Genomic DNA, 14,019 nt, shown 5'->3' with positions numbered 1-14,019 from the left:
CTCTTGCCTGATTTTATCACTCAGCTCCCATGGAAAATGGTACAGCTCAGCTCTTGGCCACTGCTGGGCACCCACAGAGTGCAAAATGATGTCAGTTCAGCTCCTGGCCATCACAGGACACTACAGAGATGGAGGATGGTGTCACTCTGCTCCCGGTCACCCCCAGCACCCCCAGGTTGGGGAGAGGGGCCAGGGGGATGCCAGCCCTCACCCAGGACACTTCGCGACTCACCACGTGCCCGGTACCAGCTGCGCTGGTGGTCAGAGAGCCCCAGCTGGGCGCAGAACACCAGCCCCAGCACCGAGACCGTGCTGGGGTGCGCTTCGTCCTACTCCCAGGTTACACCGTGTCGTAAAGCTATAGTTGCTGGCGCAGCAGCTCCCTGCCCCCCATTGCTCCTCTCTGCAACCCGTCCACCGGTCCCCGTTGGAAGATGCACTGATGCACATGCAGGGGTGCTGCCTCGGTGCATGGGATGGATCCCCCATCCCAGTAAAGCTCCTACTCGGAGACGTGCGGAGCCCCTCGCACCAGCCTGGCACCCTCACCCATGTGCAATGGGAAGTCCCCGGCCGCGTCACCCACGTGCAACACACGTTCCTTGCACTGTGACCTTGCGGCGTTGTGCAAAGCTCACACCGTCACTTGGTGTGCAGACTTTGCACCAGCAGCCACGTGGCACGTGGGCTTGTTCCATTGTTTTAGTGAACCGTGTACATGCTGCGCCACCACGCAGGGTGCTCCAGCCTTGCACGAGCCCCCCGAGCGGTGTGCCAGCCTTGTGCAGTCACATGCGTGTGGCAATGCAGCCTTGTCCTGCTACCTGTGTGCAACGTGCCAGCCTTACCCTGTCACACAGAAGGTTCCAGCCTTGCACAGTCCCCTGAGTTGTGCTTCGTGCCAGCCTTGCACCATCACCCAGGGTGCTCCAGCCTTGCACGCTCCCCCTCCCGCCCCGAAGCGCTGCGTGCCAGCCTCGCACCGTCACGCGGGGCGCTCCTTGCACGGCCACCCAGCCACCGTGTTGCAGCCTTGTGCAGCCACGCGTGTGTGGCACCGCAGCCTTGCCCTCTGCAGCGCTCCAGCCTTGCACGATCCTCCCGCCCCCCCCCGCCCCGGCGCGTGTGACCCCCGCCCGCCTCGCGCCCTCGCGCGCCCGGCCCCGGCCCCGCGCGCCGCCCGTGGGCGAGGAGCAAGAGCTCGCGCGCGGGTGCCCCCGCGCCGCCTGGCACGCACGCCTCCCCCCCCCCCCCCCGCCCCCCCCGCCGACGCGCGGGCGCGCGCGCGCGCGGGGAGGGGGGGGCGCGCGCGCGCGCGCGCGCGGGGAGGGCAGCTGAGGACAGGGGGAGGGAGCGCGAGGCCGCGCCCGCCTCCGCCCCCCGCGTCTGGCGCGTCGGTCGGGCCCGGCCCGGCCCGGCCCCGGCGCCTCATTGTGCTTCGCCTCACGCCGGCCCAAGATGGCGGCGGCGCCGGAGAGCCCCGCGAGCCGCTAACGACAATAGAGGGAGGCGAGGGGAGCGGGCGCCCCCGCCGGCACCGGCCTCCCCTCCCCGCCTCTCCCGCCGCCCTGCCCGCCTCCCCCCCCCACCCTCCCGCCCCGCCGCCGGCGCACCTCGCACACGCCCCCGGCCGGGCCCGGCCGCCACACCCCACCCCGGCCGGCCCCTCTAGCATGGTGCGGGGCCGCCGCCGCCTTCTCCTCCTCCTCCGGCTGCCGACATGGGCGAGAGGCTGGAGCTCCGGCTGAAGTCGCCCGTGGGAGCCGAGCCCGCCGTCTACCCCTGGCCGCTGCCCGTCTACGTGAGTATGGCCCCGGCCCGGCACCTGCCCCGCGCCCTGTCAGCGCCGCCCGCTCCCCGGGCCCGGCCCCGCGGGCCCCCGGCCCCTTCCCTTCCCTTCCCCGGCCCGCCGTGGCTCCCCCCTCCTCTCCCCCCCGCTTCCCCGAGCGCTTTCTGTCACTTGTTAATCAAATCTGTTAATGCCTGTCCTTCCTGGGAGCGATTCGCGTTATTTATCTGGTAGCGCTCCCCATGCGGGAGCACCCCCCAGCGCCGCGGGCTGGAGGGTGAGGGGCTGCCGGGCTCCCCAGCCCGGGGTGCTGCTGCTGCTCTCCTGGAAGTCAAATCCCCAATTTCTTTTTATAATTGGTTGACTAAACTTAAGGGCGGGGAGGAGGAGGACTGGTTAATGAAAAGTTTTCGTGTTTTCCTGAGCTCGGCTCGTGTAACTGGTTAACAACCAGAGCTGCTTCGAGCGGGGTGAAATCAAGAGGGCTTTTTGGTTGATAAATATCGCCTAAATTAGCGATGGCTTCGGGTGGCCGGGCGACCCCCCCCCCGCCCAAACCAGTCGCAGGAGTGGAAATAAACAGAGGAGAAGCGTTAATTGTGGGTAGGGAAGCAGGGCTTTGCCTTTGGTACGTGTTAGTGGGGTTGGTGCTGTTGCCTGCGTTTCCCTCGAACGAGTGCCCTTGTAGCTTCTCTTTTATTTAGTCTGAAGAGAATTCAAGTCAGGTTTGTCAGTTGATGGCAGCCGTAATCCGCATGCTTTCAAATAAAATGTCACTTGTCCCTGTTTAGTTACGTGAGCCGCGTTTTTTTTCTAACTTGCCTGACTTTTTCCTGCCTCTCCTGAGCCCCTGAGTGAGAGATGTGTGACCTTGATAACAATGTCCATGTTCGAATTAGTGAAAATCTCACGAGAGGAGAAAGGCTTGAGAGGGTTGTTTTTTTGTACGTGTGTAGGGTTCGTACCAGTCCTTGAACAATTTTTTACCCTAACTGTTGTAGCACCTTTGAGAACAGTTGATAAAAGGAAAAACCTCTCTCTCTATGTATTTTATTTGGCCTGAGTACTGTTGATTATTCCTTGTATTTCAGGCTTTGCTGTTGTACGTGTGCCGCTTCACGGGGAGAACATGCTGGGACGCACAGGCTGGGGCAGCTGATATTGCTGACATTGTTGCTCGCTTGGCAATCGTAACGTGCTTGTGTGTGAATGATTAGACGTACATCGCTTGTGGCAGGGGAGATGGCTGTGTGTTCGTATCTACTGCCTGTCTTTTGGTGCTGTTGCTGTATCTGTGGTTTCCAAAACATCCTCCATGGATGCTGGTGTGCTGTTTTCATCGGCTGCTCCCGGAGCTGGAGCCTCCAGCACACACTGGTTAACGCAGCCTTTCCTGTTTGGGCAGCTCTGTCATTCGTGTGTGTGTGTTCGCGGGCGCGCGCTCTGCTTAAATTGACAGAAACTGAAAGCATAACGATGACCAGTTCAGTTTTCTTCATGTTGCCAAATATTAACTTGTGTCTCCACGCGGGTTGCATGAATTATAGGTTAAAGATTACATAGGTTAGGGATTAATCTGGAAGGAAGGAATGGTTTTGTGGATATTCACAAAACTTCCTACAGGCTTAAAAAAAACCGCAACAAAAAACCCCACAACCTCTAACACCCCCCTGCCCCCCAAAATGTGCATTTTAATGCTGTTTGCAGCATGGGAAACAAGGATTTAGTTAATTTAGGAAAACTTCAGCAGCTGGTTCTGAAGATGGCAAAGTACATAGATTTTCTTTTCCAGTTAATCACAAATGCAACGGGTAGGGGTGTTTATCCATATGTGCTATCTGCATGCGTTAGGAAATACCTCAAAACCTGAACATCTTGCCATTAAACCGGCCTCTTTGCCTTGCAAATTTTTCCACAGTAATACAGAAGTGGATAGCTTGTCTGGAGCCAATCAATATTCAGTCCTGCAGTTTTGGTGAAAAGATCACACCACATATTACAGAAGCGTGCGCTTGCGTGCGTGGGCATGCATGCATACACACACGCACGCCGCTTGCAGCTCTGGCCTTTGCAGCAGCAGATGAACTCTGGAGCTTTAGAAATAAATCCTCCTCTCTGTACATGGCAGTGTTTGGCCTGCTAACATTGTACTCTGCTGAACTGTAGACTTTCTTTCCCTCGTTGGCTCAGCCTTGAGTTGGCAGCAGGCTATATGTACCGTTGTGGTTTTAGAGCTCAGCTCTGTTTGACGTAAGCAGAACATTTCTTAGTTTCACCACTCTTTCTGCTGCTTGGTTCCTAGGAAGCAAGGTGGGATACCTAGGGGGGAAGAAAAAAATGTAGTTCAAGTAGTTTTATTTAGCAGCATTCTTGCTGCTTCCTGTTGTATGCTGTGAGATAACGTTTTCCAAAGAGAGCTGGAGAGAAAGGGGAGGGGAAGCTCACAGTCCTTGCTAATTATTTTTGGTGAGAGCCCCAGGAATGGCAGGGAATCATCTTTCCCAACATCAGGGGCTGAGTGGTGGTGTAGACCTGCTGCTTGATGAGCACCGCTGTGTGATGTAACCTTGTATTGAGTAACTTGGCTATTTTTATGCTCTTACTACATCTTAAATTAGCAGCATCGGTATTGCTGCGTGAAAGGCTAAGGGTCTAATCTCTTGTATTAATGGATGCCTGGATTAATAACGTGTCTATTATTGCAGGACTGCTGCTTATTTCCTGTATAATAGGAAAAGTGGGGTCTCTTCAGACTGCTGAGTTTGCATAATAGCTCAGCTGACAAACTGGTGCTTGTTGGGATGCTAAAAGAGTCTGGGAGGGTGATGTGAAACATGTATTTCCCTACGAGTCTAATTAGGGCCGTGGGAGGAGAGAGCATTGGTGTTGCAGATACAGCCTCCCACTGGCTTACAGACAAAACTGAAAGTATGACTCTTTCCCCCGCCTTCTGCTTTTCTCAAAGGAAAGGCCACGGTTTCCTAATGAATACATGGTGAGCAGTTCTGTCCGTAGCACACTGTGATGAGTAAGTTGAATAGTACATGGTGAGTAATCTCTCCTCATGACTCACAAAATATTTTCTGATGTTGACCTCTGTTTTTATGACTGCCCTGCTTAATCAGAGCTGAAGTGAGTATATTCTTTTGTATGCCGTTTAACTTCTTGACTCCCACATACCTGCCCCATTTTTTGCTTGCATTAGGTTGTCGGAGACCACTGATACTGTGTTAAAATTTTTAATTTTGGTATTGGGTGAGATACAGGCCTGGATAAATGAAGTATTTATGTGCTCAAATGGGTGAGTGAGCAGTTGATGCATCTATGTGGTCTTATACAGGCTAATGCCGACAGAGGATGGCATTTGTAGTCATACTCCAAGTGTTGATATGCACGACTTGAGGCTTATTACTTAGAGGTAGATCTGGTGGATATAAAGGGTGAAGTCCCCTTGTAGTTCCAAGACTTGCATGTGTTTAGTTTTTTTCCAGAGAATTGTCCTTAAATTGGTTCATTCTCTTGTCTCTGACTTTCACTATAGTTAAATCTGAATATTTACTAGGTTTGAACATGGAGATTTTTTGTACCATGATAAGTTCTGCCTAATCTGTGAGGTGTCTGAGGTTGTACTTTGAACTCCTCTTGTCAACAGTTCCTGCTTAAGGAGTCCAAAAGGTGTGGGGGGTGGCTTGGTTTGTTTGTTTGTTTCTTTGTTTTAAATCTGGATCAGTTCCACAATCTGGTCTGGCACAGTTCTGCTGATACATCTCTGGCAGCAGTGAGGGATTTCTTGCATACAGAACTGAGCAACAGGAGGCTTCAGAGCTGCTGAAGCTGATTATTGTCACCAAATCAATGTTTGTTAAACTGCACCCCATTGCAATGTGGAAAAGCCTGTTTTCTGGTAGCGTGTGCATCAATAAGAGGACACTGTGGTTCATTTATCTCGTCTCCTTTAGGCTTGCACTGAACAGGGTTGCATTGTGATCAAAGTAAGTGTCAGTGCTGACAAAGGGGGACGGGGAGGCACAGCCAGGTGATGAGAGGAGGGCGAGACTGGTGTTGACTTTGAGTGGTTTAGTGTGTCGTGGCACTGCGTCCTTCACCTGGATGGCTGCAAATGACTCGCTGCCTGTCATGTTAAATAGTGTGCACGTCCTTTCAAGTTTCAGAATTAGACATCTGCCTGTCTTGCCTTGCTCTTTTCGCCTGGTAGGCCTTCCCGTTGTTTGCCTGCTGAATAGCATTCCCCAGAAAGATAACTGCAAACCTCTGTGTGTGTCAGGTTTTTGTGTGTCGTGTTCCCCCCTGCCCTGTTTGACTTGTGAGGGCTAGGCATTTGTGTTGTGATAGTGCCTGGCAACTCCTCCTGCAGCCTAGGCCTCTGACAGGCAAGCTGCTGTGGATCTCAGCAGGGATACGCTCTGGGTATCTATTACCAATTTTGTTCCCATCTTCCAGCCTGGAAATCTCAGGCCCTTGACTCTGTCCCAGGAGGGGACAGTCCTGGTTGTGCCACTGTGCACATCTTACCAGGGTGAGGTACCTCTGCCGTGAGCTGCTGAAGGTTAAGCCTCCAAATTAGCAACTGTGATGATAAGTCTGGCTTGAATAATTCATTGATTTGTCCGTGTTCCTCCTCTTTGCTGCTGACTTTCCACTCAGCTGTAATGGCAAAAAATTCTCGTTAGCTAATTGAGTGTTGTCAGAGCATCACCCTGCAGCTGTTTGAGAGGTTTACGTGTATCTGCTACTGAGGAGTAATGGGATACAAGCTTGATAATACTGGACTTTGTACAGGTGGAAGGGTGCAGAATGTGTGTGTGGTGTGGGTTTCCTTCCCCCTCCCAGGTTGGTGATACAGCTGATACCATTCTGTCACCAAAGGAATGTGCTGTGCATGAAAAGCTCAAGGGCAGGCAGTGATAATGAAAATCACAGCCCAGCAGGGAGTGTCACCTTTGAAATTAAAGATCAACGGTAGAGATGAATAACAAACCTTGTTTAAGAATTTAGTGCTTTTTTGTGTGTGTCACTCAGCTTTACTGGGAATAGTTTTTCTGATGACTAGCTTTGACTTCTGAGACAGCAAAGTAGGTGTGGGAGCAGTTGCTAGAGTTGAGTGCCATAGCACAGTACAGTAAGATCAATTTAGGAACATCCTAAATTGGACCTAAATTGGTCCCTTTGGTGTTGCACCTAACGTGCTGGAGCTGCAGGCCACTGCTGGGGGGTGGTCCTGTGCCTCCTTTCCCCCAGCCACTTGCTCTTGCTGTTTCCCCTGCACAGGTCCAGCCCTTCCTTACTACATACTCCATTACATTCTGGCAGGATGAACTGATGAAAAACAGTTCCACGGTTTGCACGTGCGTGTGGGTTTTCCCTTGGATCAGTCTGTGCTGGAGGGAGAAGGTGGGCTGCTGGGGGGGGCATGGTGAGGCTGCCCCTTCAGCCACTGTCTGCAGTTCCAAAGTGTGGTGGCAGACCCTCTGTTGTGCTGCTGTGAAGCTGTGTGTGGGGCGGCTCTGTGAACTGGATCGCTGAAAATATCTGGGCTGGAAAAAAATGTTCCAGTGTTTTCACAGCCGGCCCCCCCTCCACCCTGATCTGTAATCTGACTCATGCTGCCTTCCCAGGGCAGCGGTGCCGGTACAAAGGAGGGGGTGGCGAGCAGAGGAAACTGTTGAGCTGACTTTGCCAGGCAAAACCTCCTCACACCCTGAGTAATCACCCAGAAATTCAGCAGCGGTGGCAGAGGTTAGGGGATTTTCTCTGATTTAATAGATGCTGTCGATGCAGCTTGTTGGGAAACGTTTGTGAGGATGACTAATTACTTATAGAAACTTCTCTAGTGAAGAAAAGGTTTGAAAGCTTTAGCAGACTTCTGATTTCTCAACACCCCTCTGCCTTCCCCAGTTCTAAAAAAACGTGGAGTGGGGAGTGTGAATAGTGTAAAACTGGGAAATAATTGACTCGGTCATTTCAAAAGTACTTGGGTTTCTGTCCTGCCCAGCAAATAAACAGAAGCAAATGACAGAGTTGGCACAGTTGCATCATTTTTTCTGTACTTTTCTGCTCTCACAAATGCCAAAGGGAACCCAGCAATGTGCTGTTGGGAAGTGAGGTAGCCTCACAAGGCAAGGAAGACCATAACCGTACTGTGTTTAATTGTGCAGCACGTGGTTATTACAGAATAGCAGTTTTTTTTCTGGGCTTTACCCTTTGAAGTAGAACTTGCCATGAGTGACAATCAGTACTTGTTCAGTTTTCAGATGGCTTTTGTTCAAAGCTCTGACCCGTTGGGTACAATATAAATCATGAGTTCAGTTAGCATACACTTTTTTCCTAGTATGTCTGTATGAAAAGTAAAACTTGTTCTCATGTATGCCTCTTAAGACCACAGTAGTCTTTATTTTTTCATATAACTGAATTATCTGAGAGGTAACTGTTGAAAGACAGAGTAGCTGTTCAAGATTGCTCCCCCCCATCACCAGATGAGTGAGGATTAATGTTCCTGTCCTGGCCAAAGTTCCAGCTCAGGCAATTCAAATTTATCTACCTAAAATTCACCCATCAGTTACGGTCGGACACTGTATTGAAAGCTTTTAGTGTGCCAAGGGAAATCCATGCCACCACATGCAACTCCAACCCTTGTCCTTCATGGCAGCATTAATATATATGGAGACGATTATCCTTTCAAGTCTCAGATATGTGACTGAGTTGTGTTTCTCCTGGGAATTTAGGCAAAATATCTTACCTCTTGGTATGCAAGATTTATGGGAAATTTAATCACCCTTCTCCCCAGACATCCATATGTCTACTTTTGTACTCTTCCTTCTTTCTTTCTCCCCTTTCATACTGTCTTGCTTTTTTTCTTCCTGCTTTGAGTTAACCTTTGACTGTCTGATTAAAGCTTTTTACTGTAATGATCAAGACAAGGACCAGAGGTGGGGTGCTTTATTTTCCCTTACAGTATATTTACTGCAGATTGATAATCATAAAGTGTCTCAACATACTTAAAATATTTTTGCTTAATTTATTTTCTCCTTTCTAACAGAAGGATCCACAGAACCAGAAGTTCATATTAGGAATCGTGAACATAATATATTTACTTGCGTAGTAATTATTAAAGATAAGACAAAACTAACTATGAAGAGGAGGAAGAAATAAAACTGAATATACAATGATATGGGCCACATGGTGCTATAGATACCAAATTGAGTAGGTACTATTTTTAGAGCATAGGAAGAGGGTGAGTATATTTTACAGCAGGAAATGATGGCTTCATAGATATGAACAGATCTATGAATAACGAAAAAGTTCCTGTTCTGAGTATTTTGTTTTGTTTCATTTCATGAGTGAATGAGAGTTTCCTAAAAATCTACACTGAAAGAACTTTTTAGTGTTAGATGAAAAATCTAAGGAACTACAGAAAATGGCTAAATAAAGCATTGGAAATTTAAAAAAACCAAAACACTACAGAAAGTTCTGAATAAGTTTCTTGGCAAAAATTAATGGGTTTTAATACTGTTTCTGTGATTGAGAATCTTTCAGATATTCTCTGTGTAGTGTGAAGGGCAGTTTCCTGAGGTTTTGGCATTAATTTGCCATTTATTTCTTGGAGCTCAGCAATATTATTAGTACTCGACAGGAGATACTTCTGAAATTCTAAAAAGTTTGAGCTTTGAAAACTGCTTTTTCATTCCTCAGCTGGATTTCCATTGGGTTGCAGGTGATTCCCTCTTGTTTGCATATCTGCTGGCAGCAAAGCCTGTCGGTACCGAGAGGTCAGGTGCTGGTGCAGGGTGGCCTCTGACCCTCTGAAGATGGGGATTGGAGTCTGTGTTGAACTTACTTTGGCTTCTGTCCCTGCTTATTAGAACAAATAGTCATTTGCAACATATGAGGAATACATTGTAATATTGTAGGGTCATTTACAAGTCTTTAAAATGGAAGCTTTTAAAAATGGTTGGCTCTTGGAAGTTTGTGTATACTGTTCAGAATCTGCACTAGGTATACAGCTCTGCAGCACAAGTTGAAGCTTATGGGGTGGGGGGAGGGGAACTGTAACCATTCATATTTTTCTTTTGTACCTCACAAACCATCTTTCTTTTGGAGCTCAGTGGGCTTCAGAAAGAACACGAGGTTTTATTGCTAACTTCTGTTATGTAGAATATTTATGCATGTTAAGTAGGAGCAGAATTTCTGAGCTGTCTGGGGCTGAGTTGTCTTTACAGAATGTAAAGTGGTGGTTTAAGATGTTGTTGCCTTACCAGGGACCTGCAGGATGCTTCCCTTTGGCCTGCCAGTTTTCCTTGCAGGAGGTGGGGATCAGCTGTTCAGACAGCAGATTGCTGACCGATCCCAGCACCCACCAAGGATGTGGGAAGACTGTGGGCTTGAGAAAGAGATGGTAGCCACTTTCGGCAACAGCAATTTTGGGACTGGGTATTAATTTCTACCAGCAGTAACCCTTTGCTTACATTTCAGATAGTGGTTTGTTTCTGGCAGTGTGGATGTATACGGCTGTCATCGTTACTGCTCCCCCCACCTCTGCAGTTACTGCTGCATGGGAGGGTGTTATTTCTTTATTAACACAGGGCCGTGGTTCATGGTTAGGTGAAAGTTTGAAACTGGTACAGCTGCAAGTAGAAATAACTCTTGCCATCTCTGTCCATGCTGTTGTGTCTAAACTGCCCTCACCCTTGTAACAGTGTGTTTGTGTACACTGGTGAGGTGAACTGGTTTGGTTGAAAGGTAGCTAAGCCAAAACACCGAAAAGGTTTAGTTTTAGCTTAGGCCTTCCCTGACTTTGCTGTGTGCCTGTACAGGTGCTGCTGGCCCGAAGTAGGAGGTGGCTTTTGGGGAAGCAGTGGCAAGGCAGGTGGCTGTGTTGGCTTAAGCTGTTTGTGAAATGATGGTAGGGCCGCCTTTCTTGTTGACTGGAGTGAAAGCCCAGCAGTTCACTCTGTCCCAGAATAAGCAAACACTGGACTCCTTTGCATGTACACATAGTGCTTCTTCAGCTGCTGGGATGGCTACGGCATCTGCATGCTCCCTCCAGCTGTCATATTGTGGGAAAAGTTTATAATTGCCTAAAACTTAACTGAAAGGGCAATAGGATATACCAGTGTAAGGTACTGTTTAATCAAAATAGTTGCATTCCCCTATATATTCCAATACAAACATTTTGGACTTTTTTTAACTCGTCTGTCTTTTTGTATAATAGAACTACTTCTTATGTCTGGGCTATGTCTGGTTTACGCAGTCATCCTGCTGTAACTGTCCCATGTGTGTGTTGCCTTAGACACTCCTGCAGAGTGATTGCATGTTAATATATTTATACAGCCCCTCCTACACGCTATCATGGGAACCATTCCCTCTTGCATTTGTGCAGTGTCCGTAGCAACAGTTGGAATTGCTGTGTGAAAAGGCAAAACGGTTTTACTGTGGTTTAGGTAGCTGCAATGAAAGTGCAAATCCCTGTTGGAACAAGATCCATAACTGTCTTGTCTACAAATTCTGGATCACCTGTACTCAGGCTATATAAGGATTACCTGGAGCAGTTTGGATCTTCTTTTCTAATGCCTATTTCCTTTGTTAACTTGGTAGTTTCAGTCTATTTTGGATCTTGGGCTAAACTTTTTTCTTTAGAAGTCCTATGTAGCCATTAAGGAGGCCATAATGCCCTCCATGTTTTCCATTTAGTTTTGTGTGACAGTAAACTTACTAACTACTGAAACTACATCAAACTTGTCTGCTCTCTTGCTGTGTGGGAGATGGGTTTCAAAATGCAGTCTTGGTAGCTCTTGCTTCCCTCGCAGCTTCTCTGAGGCTGGAAGAAAAAGAACAGACACAAGCTGTTCTCTGCAGGAGATCTCTTTTTATACATACTAATATACATGTATACTTGTGAATGTCCTTATACTGTCTTGATTAAGGGAACAACAGTAATTGAATGCTTCAAATAATATTTGGTCCTTGTCTCACTTGGTATGAAAACTTGTGCTTTGGTTGCTATGGAAGCTAAATGACACAATCCTGTTTTGGGATAAAGTCTGGTAATATTAAAAGAAGTCTAGCTATACAATATGAAATATTGTACAGATCAGACTTTCCCTTTTCCTTACTCAAAGTGTAACTAGCATTTAAGCACAAGGCAAAGACCTTAAAATGCAAAGTGATTGAAGACAGTAGCTGGCAGGACTGAAGCTTGAGATCTTTCCTTTTGTTCAGCTGGCCTGCAGGCAGCTCTTTGCTGCTATAGCAGCTGGAAGTACTTTGGTTTCAGTTTTTCATAGGCTTCTGTCAACCAACCACTGTTTGCAGGTGTATTGAATATGGACGTGGTCTGGACATAGAAGCTGTACTGGTGAATCTTTCTAGACAAGGTGTAAATTAAGTTAAACCCTGGGGGAGGAGGAATGCAAACTTGTGACAGGCTGAAGGCAGTGGTTTTGAGAGGGCATCCATGTGCCACGCAGAATGCTGGATGCTTTCCTGGTTCCTGTGGGGAAGCTGCAGCTGCAGTAGCTCACATTGCCTTTCTTGGTGTCTAGAGAAATGCTTATCATCCTCCACAGATGGAGGAAACCTAGGGGACATTAAAGAGGCACTTGTCCCACTAGCCTTCTGCAAGATTGATTGGCTTTTCCTAATCCATCTTTTTGATCTCTTGCTAACCATCTTGTCTCCAGCTGTAACATCCTCTCCTTTGGATTTATGGACCACTGCCTGGGGAGAGAGCTGCCACTACAGGCAACGAAGCTGTTCTTTAGAACCAGGGGCTAGTGAGACTGACCTCTTTTGTTTTGCATGTTAAATAGATCATATGCAGATCAGAATTTGGCAGATCAAAATGACTTCTGTTAATATATGAGTGGAGTCAGTGTTTAGTACTTGGGAGCCAGTGTTAGATTGTTGAAGTGTTGGAAGTAGAGCGGTATCTAAAAACAATCATTAAAAGGTACATGAGTGTTGATTTATTTGTAACTAGTTTGTTTCAGGTTTTGTTTTCTCTGAATTGTTTGGATTCATCTGGTGGACAGTGAAAAGCTTATGGGAGGTCTCTTCCTCCTCCTTTGCAAATGCTTGACCACAGCTTGTTTGCACGTTTCTGAAGAGCTGCTTTGGTCACTTAGCCTGTTTTTAGGGGAGGAAGTGTGGTCTGGTGAGTCAAACGCTAAACTGGCTCTGCAAAGGTAAGAATTGCTTTTGCTGTAGGGCAGTTTAGTCTTGGGCAGTCAAAGCTGTGCACAAAAATGTTGCTATCTATGAGAGTAGATAAGGGGTCTTAAAGTTCTGTGTATGGTGCTTCAAGAGCTACTGATTGAAGGCGCATGAGCTGTATTTCTTTTTTTCAAGACCTCATCCCGATTTTCAAACCATTTGTTCTCCTCTCGGGTTTGGGCTTTTTGCTACCTTTACTGTGGAGCACTGGGTAGACTGATTATATCTCACAAGGATCCCATTTTGCATGCGGGGAAAAGAAGTTTAGAAAAATACCGTGTTCACCCCCAAGCCCGAACTTAGGCTTATCCCCAAGGATAAACATAGTTTCCTAAGAAGGACCTGAATATAAAAAGATGTAAATTTGGAAGGGCACAAGGGTGTTGTTCCTTGCTTCAGGCAATGATGGCTGCCCAATTTAATTGAACATGTTCTTTGTGTTTGAGGAAGAAACATATAATGTTTAAATCTGTTGCTTTAGGTTAGAGATTCACTTTAGAGTACGAATTGTTGCACTGTGAGATAACTAGTCCTGCACAAATACACCCAAGAGTCTAGGATACAGTACTGGAATACAGAATTATATCAAAACAATGCCATTAAGATATCCTAAGGGATGTTAACTTGAAAAAATAATGTAACCAAAACAGCCACACCTGGTGGAAGTGTGTGTAGTGCTTTGTATTCAGTGTGAATTACAAGCCTTTGTAACAGCTACCTTGTGGCAAAAAATGTAACAAATTGTAATTTTCACTTTACCTTGCTCTTGTAAAGAGAGGTTCTGCAAAACCTTCTGATTCAACTGTTTTTATTAGAAATTTGGTGCTTTGTAGAACAAAGTTATGTATAGATAGCTGAAATGTGTCTGGTACTGTTCATATGATGCATGGTATGACTGGGGATCCTTTAGTTTTCTTACATAGGTGTTAGAGTAATAGCTGTGATTACTACTGAGGACTTACAAGTTCTGGTCATACTGATGTTTTTTTTTTTTTTTAATT

The 14,019-nt window shown here is 47.4% G+C and overlaps 1 protein-coding gene across 4 annotated transcripts in view; it reads left to right on the top strand.

Moving 5' to 3' along the window:
• Window positions 1–1,441: 1,441 nt before the first annotated feature.
• Window positions 1,442–14,019, top strand: part of DOT1L (DOT1 like histone lysine methyltransferase) — a 77,505-nt gene continuing 64,927 nt past the window's right edge. For 3 of the 4 annotated variants that reach the window (XM_075038151.1, XM_075038152.1, XM_075038149.1), the window contains exon 1: window positions 1,442–1,801. In XM_075038151.1, coding sequence (XP_074894252.1) covers window positions 1,721–1,801 — 81 coding nt within the window. In that variant the 5' untranslated portion in view covers window positions 1,442–1,720. The remainder of the gene's footprint in view (window positions 1,802–14,019) is intronic. The other variant, XM_075038153.1, reaches the window with a different exon arrangement.

Source organism: Buteo buteo, chromosome 10 (genome assembly GCF_964188355.1).
Source record: "Buteo buteo chromosome 10, bButBut1.hap1.1, whole genome shotgun sequence".
Classification (NCBI taxonomy): Eukaryota; Metazoa; Chordata; class Aves; order Accipitriformes; family Accipitridae; genus Buteo; species Buteo buteo.
The sequence above is the reverse complement of the archived record's forward strand: the minus strand, read 5'-3'. Positions and strand labels throughout refer to the sequence as shown.